Source organism: Colias eurytheme, chromosome 8, assembly GCF_061535395.1.
Source record: "Colias eurytheme isolate Ceu_HAF_F1 chromosome 8, ilColEury1 Martin Lab GWU primary, whole genome shotgun sequence".
Lineage (NCBI taxonomy): Eukaryota > Metazoa > Arthropoda > Insecta > Lepidoptera > Pieridae > Colias > Colias eurytheme.
The window spans coordinates 3954728-3966307 of record NC_142987.1 but is presented as its reverse complement, the minus strand read 5'-3'; the positions used below and the strand labels follow the sequence as shown (position 1 = coordinate 3966307).

At 36.9% G+C, this 11580-nt stretch overlaps 1 protein-coding gene across 1 annotated transcript; it reads left to right on the top strand.

Annotated features, from left to right (window-relative positions):
* The first annotated feature begins 421 nt into the window (after positions 1–421).
* LOC149906408 (rho GTPase-activating protein 44-like) lies at positions 422–11568 on the top strand. The gene is made up of 6 exons (XM_090104526.1): positions 422–802; positions 1031–1281; positions 1476–1651; positions 2860–3103; positions 8594–8743; positions 9025–11568. Exons 1-6 carry the CDS (start codon positions 750–752, stop codon positions 10800–10802), a joined length of 2652 nt encoding a protein of 883 aa, XP_089960652.1. The 5' UTR covers positions 422–749; the 3' UTR covers positions 10803–11568.
* The last annotated feature ends 12 nt before the right edge of the window (positions 11569–11580 follow it).

Sequence of the window (11580 nt, the reverse complement as noted above, 5' to 3'; positions counted from 1 at the left end):
TTCACACATTTTCTGCTATGTTAGAATAAATTATTAAAAAGTTGCAAAAGTCGTCCTATTTTAATTTTGATCTCATCAGTATAATTTAAAGCAATTTAACATTAAATTTAGAACTAGAACCAAAAAGTGCTCCATACTACTAAAAATTTAAAAATTATAAATCGAAGTACCTAAGTAAAATTACGTAAGTACAATGTACTTAAATTTATAATTTTTATTTCACAAATTTATAATACCGAACAGTTATTAAATTACAGTGAGTACAATATTCGTATTCTCCACGGAAATATTTCCGACATGTATTTTCTGGCGACCTAACTCATAATCCGAGTTTTATATTATATAATCTGTAGCCCAATTCTTTTTTTTATATAGCAACACCAATAGAGTTTTTTTGTAAAGTACCTATTTGGTATTTTATTTTATCTGTGCTGTGCTTTTTATTTTTCTGATTCATTCCTGAATTCAGTAGTGCTATTGGCTTGATCGCCTTTTAATGAAAAAAGAAATAGTGGTTTCTATGGCGTTGTGAATTATTCTAAATAAAATAAGTGAAATGTAGTGCCTTATTGGATTTATCAAGTATAGTGTACAGTGATGTACGTAGTGATGTTATAGAATGTGAAGATGATCTCATTGGCGTGCTGACATTAGTTACGTTCTTTTCGGCGATATCTTGATTTAACTGTAGTAATCTTAGTCCAATGACCTTCTGAATAATATAGAAAAATAATTCAAATTGGGGAAAAATGAAGAAACAATTTTACAGAGTGAAGCAACTAGCTGACCAAACATTTTCAAGGTATTATCAACGTATATCAGATAAGATTCGGACAAATAATTAACTGAGTTGATTTTTTAGATTACTAACAAAGAATACGATACAAAAGAAGATTTTAGTAACATTGAAATAAAAAGTCATTGCGAACTGTATTCTCTTAATAAATGTAAACAAAAAGTGTAAATTTATTAGAATGTATACATAAATAATTTTGGCGAAGATTTTCCCTAACATTTTTCATAATTACAGGTCTGGCAAGGGTGAAACTCTACCAGACGAATTACTAACAGCTGATAAAAAGGTGGAACATCTAAGAAATGCATTACAATTGGTTAGCAAGAGGCTTGCAACTGGTGCTGGTAACACTCAGGGTCAAGACCCTGCAGCTAGAGAGAAGAGATTGAAGAAGCTACCAGAATATTTATTAGGCCTATCTATGTTAGAAGCTAGTAACTATGACGATGATGATAGCATCCTAAAATTCATTTTGCATGAATGTGGTAAGATCATCGTAATATTATAATAATTCCTTGTTAGTTAGTATTTTCATAAATTGCAGTAAACATTTTAAAACATAGAATGGCATATTTATTCTAATTCAGTCTATGTTATTAAATTGTAAAAAAAAAGTTACAGGTCCTAATTTATTATTGTGATTAGAAAGGTTTGCATCATATTTTTCCATCTTCCACAGGTAAAACAGAAAAATTTCTAGCAAATGAAATAGCAGAGCATGAATTAAAAGTTGAGCAGCTCGTGTGTGCCCCGCTTATGGCTATAAGCGATACAGACCTACCGGCTATTATGAAAGCTAAGAAACAACTTAACAGATTGATGAGTGAAAAGGAATCAGCCTTAAGTCGATATAATGTGAGTTTTTGTGATAAATTATTCTCAGAGTCCTATTTATACCTATTTTTAGTCAATGATGAACTAATTATGTTAAAAATAAAGTTTGCTATTTAGAAAGTTGAGTAAGTTAAGCCTATTTATTCAAATTTATTAAAGTAGTAAAGCCTATTTATTCAAATTTATTTTGAACAGGGATACTTCCGATAAATACTATAATTATTTACAATTACATATTGTATTGATAATGTGTAACAAAAAATTATTGATAATAATGAGTCACCAATTCAGTATAGTTTATGAGAAAAATAAACAAATATATTAATTAGGGAAACACATTTTTAATTAATGCACATTAGCATATTTGATAATCTTAATTTGCTTTGTTGTTATTTGGTGTAATAATAAAGATTTGAATTAACCTAGTTTGAAGTAAGGATTATATTTATACCTAATAAATAGGTGTGAGATTTGTTGTTATATAACAAAACATATCTCTGTTATCTACATCCGAACCACTGATAGTGTACATTTTATAGGAATTCACATGTTTTTGTTTATGACTTTTTTTTGCCTTACATATTATGTGCATTATCTTTATGTCATGTTTTCAATATTAGTCACTTTAAAATATTATAAGAAGTGAGTAGTTAAATGTATTCTATTTTTGGAATTCATTAATATTTCAAACTATAATATAATATGTATTTGGTATCTATATTTCTCAAAACATTGTAAGAATACGTTTTTATTTAAGCTCTTTAGGAATTTTTATTTAGAACTAGAGGTCTGTCGCCCGTGGTACATATTTCGCAATAAAAGGTAGCCTATGTCCTTTCTCGGGTATCAAAATATCTCCATACCAAATTTCATGGTAATTGGTTCAGTAGTTTAGGCGTGATTGAGTAACAGACAGACAGAGATGTATGATTGGTTTGGTTGTCAGTGAGAATGGATAAAAATACCACCTTTTAGTAGGTGGCATAGAATGGCTATTACCTACAAAAAATATTGAGTTAAACACATTAAGTACTTTAAAAGGATATAAAAAAAATATTATGTTCTTATTTAACATATTTTTTATCACTAACTTGTTTTCCTTCCTCCTGATTATTACAACTAAATTAATTAATCAGATCGTGCCGTGTGTGAAAATTGTCCTGAAATATTCATTTATTCATTCAAATTAATTCATGAGGCCATTTCATTATGATTCCACCATTTTACAGCATTTAGAACGACAGAAAGAGGAGAATCCGTCAAAATTTATAGCAGCTAGAGAAGAGCTTGAAGAAGCAGGGAATAAAGTGGAATCAGCTCGGGATGCACTCGCGGCGGACATGTTTGCGCTCGTCGCTAAGGAAGCACAACTAGCACATACATTATTGCAATATGTTAAGCTGCAAAGGGCCTACCATGAGTCGGCGTTGCATTCGCTGCAAGACACAGTCCCAGAGCTTGAGAGGTTTATAAGTAAGTGGATTTTTATTGAATGGTTTATTTTATTTTGAAACTTGCAAACCCGGCGAACTCCGTTTCGCCACCAGAGGCACCTTTTCTTTGCTATAAACCTCACGGAGCCCGAAACCTTTCCAACGAATGCAAAACAGTGGAAATCGGTTCGTGCGTTCTGGAGTTATAGCGTCAGGAAGGAAAACCCGACTTATTTTTATATAGTAGATTAATAGGTTCATAATATACTAACTGCGCTTCGCGGTTTCACCCGTGGCTCCGCTCCTGTTGGTCTTAGCGTAATGATATTGCCTAAAGCCTTCGTCAATATATGGGCTATCTAACACCAAAAGAATTTTTGAAATCAGACCAGTAGTTCCTGCTATTAGCGCGTTCAAACAAACAAACAAACTCTTCAGCTTTATAATATTAGTATAGAAGTATATATTCTGTATATTAAGTAATTATCTTATTTTATTTAGGCCCGATTTTTCAATGCTTGGATAAAACTTATCCGTCCAATAAAGTATTACACGATAATATTAAAATGTCACGTAAACTGTCAAATACGGGCAATTAGAATACGTTTTTAAAATGGTAGTTTCATACATTATTCGACGAATAAGTTTTATCCAAGCATTGAAAAATCGGCCCTTAACTGTATATTAAAATGTCCTTCCACTGTGAAGCTCTATGTCTGTTAACATATTAACTGCGGCAATGTCACTTTCGTTGAAACATACAATGTTGACATTAGTTTATCTTCATTATAGTTAATACTTATTTGTATTTAACTAGTATTCAATCTGATAATACGATTAGCTTCTAACAGGAGTTATATCTTCTGTTATCATAGTAAATGGATAAGCTTGTGACCTACCCCTGACCCATTGCATCATGTACTAGTCACTCGGCCAGTTAAGTAGCTAATTCTCTTTCATTCAACGATTCGCCGTGTCGAAATGTCTAAATAAGAAACTCGACATTGATTTAACAACAGTTGAAACATTTATCCATTCAAATCAAAACAGTGTTAACTGTTATTATGTTTATGTCGGCTATTACCGATTTTCTCGTGTTTTCTTAAGTTATAAACAGACGTTCGAATTTGGTACGGACCGCACCGTGACCTTGGTGCGCTCCGGACCATATTCGATCGTGTGTACAGTGGTCCGCCGGACATAATTATTATTATTGACGGTACGGTTGGTTCGATGGTTTTTTCATCCGAACTTGGTGCGGACCGTACCAAATTCGCGCGTGTGGACGGGCGATCGCACCGGACAGCGCATTAGTCATAGACTATATACTTATTACAGCTTTAGTCATAGTTCTACCGCCAAACAAAACGGACGTCGGTCGATCGTTATCAATGGCGATGGCGTCGGATGACGTGGCTAATACTGAAAAAAGATTAATAATATAAATTTTAGAACTCTACAAAGATTTATGATATGACTGCATATGTCTGAATGAATCCCTGTCTTTTAAATATAATTTTGCCCATTCTTTTCTCTTCGTTTTCTTCTTTTCAATGGTTGTAACTTGTAGTAGTACTTGTACCAAAAGAAGCCTTGAACTGAGGTATACATGTGAAAAAAATACAACATTCTAACCACGCATTTATTACGAGAAATAGATTTTCAAGGAATTCGGTTTGACTTTTAATGAGATTACTATGATCAATGCTCGAAATATTCACAAAAAAAGGAGATTAATTTGTATTAATTTGATATTATTGAATTGTCTTATAAATCTAAGATATTTTTTTTGTTCAAGTAATTTATTACATATAAAGATTATGTACCTACATATAATAATATATTGAAATATCGACTATAACTAACGACTAAAATAATAGTAAGTAATAGATAGATGATATATATAATTTTGTTTACTAGGGACAACCCTGACATTCTTTGAAAATCTATAAATCTAAGATATTTTTTTTGTTCCGTTAATTTATTACATATAAGGATTAAGTACCTAGTACCTATAATAATATATTGAAATATAGACTATAACTAACGACTAAAACATAAACAAAAACTTGGTAATAGATAGATGATATATATAATTTTGTTTACTAGGGACAACCCTGACATTCTTTGAAAATCTATATCTCGTAATAACTTCGTGGCTAGAATGTGGTATTTTTGTCACATGTAGAACTCAGTTCAAGGTTTCTTTTGGTACTAAACAGAGCTTCTACTAACGCCTGCATATAATATAAAAAAATAAAAACGAAAATCAGTAAAAATTACAATACTTTCGCCTCTATCATCGACAATATCGAAAATTTCAAAAAGGGATAATTTGCGCCTTTAATCACTTCATATATTAGCAACGTTATAAATTATCTAGTCACTAGTGTATCTATTTTTTTATACGAATTTATTTAGCTCAGTCGGCCGCGAAAATTCCAATATTTTAAATGTTTTTTTTTAAATCGTAAATTTAATCATAATTTTTAAACAAAGAATATTTTCTTTGTGCGGCAATGCCTGGACGGATAGCCGAAACCGATTGAATATTGAAACTGTAAAGGCGAAGCTGCAAATTAATTAAATGTAATTTTAAATTATCGTGCAAAGATTTTTATACATTCGCTTTAGAAAATGAAGAGCTATTAAAAGCTGTTTCTTCCAACAGCAAATATAAATGTCAAAAATAAATTTTCTCTATTTAACATTGCTGTTTTAATTATCTCCCGTAAAAAATAACTAAAACTCGTATTTTTGATGCTGTTAACCCTTAAATCAAATACTGGCAACCCTAGGTGCGGTGCGGTCGTGTGGCGAGTCGATCGCACCGCACGAGTACGGTGGTCCGGTCGCACCAGTTCGAACGTCTGTTTATAATTTTATTAAAATAGCTCAATACCACAAAATATAAACATTAGAAGACAAAAAAAAAATATTGGTAAAAATGCAATGCAATCAACGCAAACTATTATAATTGATAATATGTAATACATAAAATATACCGCAGAATATAATGTCCTCTATAAAAATCTTGAACTCCACATCAAGGGACAACAAATACATTTTGTTTTGAAAGTCAATAAAAAGTACAATTAAATATTAGATAAGATATCACTGCGTAATCAAGAGATTACAAAAGTTAACACCCTTGATGAAAGCGTAACAAATAACAATGAACGCGACCACTAAACGATTCGTTTAGCAAGTTAATCTAAGTTGATGAGCACACAGGCAATCAACGACGCCAGCACAGTCTGCTCTTATGGTGGGTACACACGTACGTACTTGCTAGTCGAGCAAGTCTCTTCGAACAAAGCTATAGCACAGACATGCTTGAACTCGCGTCTACACGTAAAAGCTTGCGCGAAGATCATGTTCAGTGTGCGTTGAAACTCTTCGAGCAATGGACGATACGTTGTTGTGTTTGGTGGGAATCGCCTGCTACATTTACTCTCGGGGAAAACTGACGCGAAAAAGGCGACGACGTTGGGTAAGGCCAATGTTACAAAGAAGAGAACGGCACAGTCATGTTAATTCGATAAAAGAGCTAGAACCTAAAGAGTTTCGTAACTATTTACGGATGAGATACTATTTATTTATATACACTCTTCTTCTCGATACATGTTTATAAATTGTTCCACAAAATCACGAGTAAACGCTCGAAAGTCCGACATTTCAGCTGCGTACGCACAACCTTTTCGATTAATCACTCGCTCACGACTGACATGCTCGAAGTCGCAGCTACACGTACAAACAAGATTGCTTCGAACATCGAGCAAAAATTATGGAGGTTTGAATCTTGCTCGAATCGAAGTTGTTGGATTGAAATGGTTGGCTTCGAGCATTTGTCTTGAGACTTGCATGGTACACACGTTCGTACTTGCTCGAGATCGAGCAAGTTTATCGAGCATGTGCGTACGTATGTACCCACTATTAGGTTGACCTAACGAACCTAGTTATGATTCGTATGTATTTCGATTTAAATTCTCTGAGAGAACACAGTCTGGTACATTGATGAGTCAGCACTAAAGATAGTGTAGATGGATGTACTAAAAGATAAGCGTGTTTTTTCAAATCACACCTAAACATTTTCAAAGAATAAAATACAAAATGATATAATTATTATTGCTTATTTAATTGGAGTATTACTTAGTTTTCATCTTTGATACTGACGTATTACGAGTACGATTACATAGTTAAGATTTTTTTTTATTACCAGATAAATATTGTTCAATTGTAATAAATGTTTTTTTTTTGTTCTTTTATACTTAACCTCTGATAAAAACATAACTTAAAAAAAATGCAATTTAAAATCAACAGAGAACATCACTTTTGCACTACGAATACTGATTTGTTGTGGTCTTATGGCTGGCGTCCACTAGGCGGATCGGGCCGGGCCGCATCGCAACGCAAAAATACGCCGGCCTATGTTTTGTATGAAACATCGTCCATTAGCGACGGATCGGGTCGGGGCGGGCCCCAACGCATTGGCGGATATCGCTTCGCAGGCGGATTTCTGCCGGCGGTGCGCTGCGGCCCGGCCCGCCCCGACCCGTCTAGTGGACGCAGGCAGGCGGATGTAAGCGGCGAGCGTCTGTTAGATAAAATCCGCCTAGGCGTACAGGTGGACGCAGGAGCAAACAGCGCGTCCATTAGAGACGGCCCGTTGCGATGCGGCCCGGCCCGATCCGCCTCTAATGGACGCCTAGCATTAGTAGACCAAAATTCAAATTGACCGATAGATAGAAGTTCAAAGCTCTTAAAAACAATAAACGCATACAAAAAATAGAGAAATTTTTCGATTAACATATATTTCTCATTAATAGAATGGAATTATGTATGCTATATCAACATAAATATTTTCCTATTTGCATACGTTTTATTTTTGGATATGTTTATTAAATGTACCTATAGTAGAAGAATAAATTATCTATGAAATCCATTACCCACTTATCGTTTCTTTTTTTTTATTTTAAATTGAATCGGAAAATACTAATAATTGTAATTATTGGTTATATATTTTTATAATTGCGTTGGCGTACTTGAGTGCGTGTGAATGGGATGTGACGAATTGCATACTACAATTTTCATAACAGTGATAATAATCAATGTTTATTAAACACAAATCAGAAAAATGTATCATCACTCAATGATATATGTATTTAGAAGGTCTTCAAGTATTGAAGCCTGATAATTTTAAATCTGTGATCCTCACAGGTTAAAAAATATCATCCAAATGCTCGTTTTACTCCAGTCCCATGACCTAGCTAGAATCCAGTCCTGATTTTGATATACAATTTAAATAAATACAAATCACTGCATAGTATAAAACAAAGTCGCTGTTGTCTGTATGCTTAGATCTTTAAAATTACGTAACAAATTTTGATGGGCTTTTTAAAAGATTGATTTTTGAAGAGTTTAGGTATGTAATTTGTTTTCTACAACACGGGCGAAGATGCGCGCGGTATACTAGATAAAAATAAATGAAACAACAAATAAAAGTTATACATATCAATTTACTTTTCAGATGACAGTTCAGTGAAACCAGTGTTTGGCTATCCGTTGGAAGAGCACTTGCGTGTGACGTCACGAACGATAGCATTCCCCATAGAAATATGCGTGTGCACGTTACACGAGCTCGCTTTGAATGAGGAAGGATTGTTTCGAATTGCTGGAGGTAAGATTTTTAATAATATTGTAATTATTTTTATTTTTTAGTATAGTAAATGTAAGTTTTTTTGGTAATACATAACATCTATTAATATGAAATTGATTATGCATTGAAAATAGTAAATATTGAACGAAAAGTGAAATTAAGCAAAATTCATTTGACCTCGAAAATATGTCAAGAGCAAGGTTATAACAAAGCAATTTTTTTGCAATTACGCTCGGCACCAATGTTATTATCAAACAAGTACTAGCTGTTATAAAAACCATTAACTGTTATTTATTGTTTAGGTACATCGAAAGTTAGAAGATTGAAGTTATCGCTGGATGCGGGTCTCTTTAACGTACCGTTACCGCAGGACTACAAAGACATGCATGTAGTTGCGTCCGTTCTTAAGTGTTATCTACGAGAATTACCCGAACCCTTGCTGACCTATCGACTTTACGAAAACTTCATTCTCGCCTCGCGACAACCCACAGAACAAGCGAGGCTCAATTCTCTCTGGGAAGCTATACACTTACTACCCGATGCTAATTTCCAAAACCTTAGGTATCTTATAAAATTTTTGTCTGCCTTGACACAAAATCAAAGCACAAACAAAATGACGCCATCGAATTTGGCGATTGTTATCGCACCGAACCTTTTATGGGCCGCAGATGAGAGCACTTTCGACATGAACATAACTACAGCGGTGAACTGTGTCGTCGAGTTACTCATTAAGCACGCAGACTGGTTCTTCAAGGATGAGCTCAACTTCTTCATATCTTTCACTAAAGAGGACTTGCTTCCGGGTGAAGGCGACTATGGGTTCATTCCCAACTTCGTACAAGGATATAACCAAACTGTCGTACTTAATCAGGAACAGTCCAACGGAGACTACAATAGCATGAGTAAATCGCTCTACGACTACAACAATCAAATATCACAAAAATCTACCGTCGACGGCCCCGGCCGCCACTCTCGAAGCAACAGCCACGATACTAGTTTAATATTGTTAGAAAACGATATGAAAAAAGCACAATCGAACAGCTCGCTGTCTGATCAATCTAGTCCACCCCACGGGAGCCCGAAACCGATATTAAGGCGAAAAAATAAACCTCTGGCGCCGGTTCCCCCTAACTTTACTCCCGATAAGAACAAAAAAGTCGAAGCACAAACTCAAGTCAACGAGCCCGCGAAGGAGCAAATTAACGTCACAAAAGAGAACGAAAAGCCGGCGAAACCGCCGCGGCCGGTCATCTCTGAAACGGGGAAAGTGATCACGGGAGTGCAAACAATCAACAGATCAACATATAGACAGAACAAAGCTCTCAAAGAGGAAGCCAACCGGAGCAGCAGCCGGGAGAACCTGACCGACACCCGGCGGCAGAGCCTCGAGTTCGACAAGGATAAATTCGACTTTAAACCTATCGATAAGAACGACAAAGAATCGACGCTCGTCGTCAAAAATGTGACGGCGCAGACCGGGGTTGTCGGCAGAATGAAAATAATAGGGGATACGATCAGCGGGCCGGCGTCGCTCGGCGCCGAGAGGCCGGCGGATAAACCGGGCAGGATACAGATCCCGAAGCCGAGCGGGCAGCCGCCGCCCCGGCCCGTGGCCGCGCCGCGCACCATCGTGCCCGCCGCCAGCACCGCCGCGGAGCCCGACGGCGAGGTGCAGCTGCGCCACAAGCCCGCCGTGCCCGAGCGGCCCGCCACGCTGCGCCCGCAGAGCTTCCGCGGCCAGCGCGCCTCGCTCACCGACCCCGCCGAGGCGCCCACCGTGCTCGAGCGCACGCACATGTACACGGTGGACAAGCAGCACCCGACCGTGATCCAGGTGGGAGCTGCGGGGGAGGTGGGGGCGGCGGAGGGCGAGGCGCGCGCCACGGTGCAGCGCACGCACAGCTCGGGCGGCAAGGACGCGGAGCTGGAGGAGGGCGGGCGGCTGGGCGCGAGCCGGCAGCTGTCGCAGTCGGAGGGCAGCATCACGGAGGGCGGCGCGCGGGGCCGGCCGCCGCGCCCGCTCGTGCCCGCGCCGCCGCCGCCGCACGCACCGCCGCACTGCGAGAGCACCGACCTCTAGTCCTCCCCTCCCCCTCTCCCTAGTGTTATACCCTCGTCCAGTTAAGCGAAGGTGCAATCGTCCAAATCGAGATGTAGATCCCGTGCTGATACACGTAAAATAATCGCCCGACGGGCCTTAAAGTTTATAAGTTACGCGACCGTCGCTCGGTACGATGGCAATATTTATATCGTATGAGACTGATGCCCTCTACTATTTTTACACGGATGGCTTTCATAAAGACTAAAGTACAGTTATATATTACTTTGCGAATAATTTATTTTTGTATTGCGAATCATTATTTTATTAGATGGATAGATGTGATAAAATCGTCGATTACAATTTGTATTGCTTTTATTAAACTAAGAATTAGGATTGTATCGGGACGTATCGGAGATTTCTCTATTGCTATTGTCAGTCAGCGCTGTAATAATATTCTACGAACATATCACACGTCAATTTAGCTTACGTATTGGACGATATGATGATGCTTATCTTGTATGATATAGGTTATGTTGCAGTTAATCTTTGTGATATTAGAGATTGGTCCGAGGTCTCGCGGCGGAAGGCGAGCGCACAAACTATGTTGTATTATTAGCAGCCATATTTTTATATTTTGACTCGACAGTGCATTAGTTATATTGGCCACGCTGCAGTGAATATTATTGTAGGCTAATATATGTTATGTAGTATTTACGAAGTTCTTTATGTGATATGCATTTTATTAATATATACTGCAAGTATACAAGCTTCTGTTGTAAGGAATAATAAAATCACAAAATTTTAAGCTAATTTTTAT

Bases quoted from the DNA above. Each gene is read 5' to 3' on its own strand.
- LOC149906408 (XM_090104526.1), top strand. From the start codon at position 750: ATGAAGAAACAATTTTACAGAGTGAAGCAACTAGCTGACCAAACATTT. The intron at 1,282-1,475 runs GTAAGATCATCG...CATCTTCCACAG, and splicing joins ATTCATTTTGCATGAATGTG to GTAAAACAGAAAAATTTCTA. The intron at 1,652-2,859 runs GTGAGTTTTTGT...ACCATTTTACAG, and splicing joins CAGCCTTAAGTCGATATAAT to CATTTAGAACGACAGAAAGA.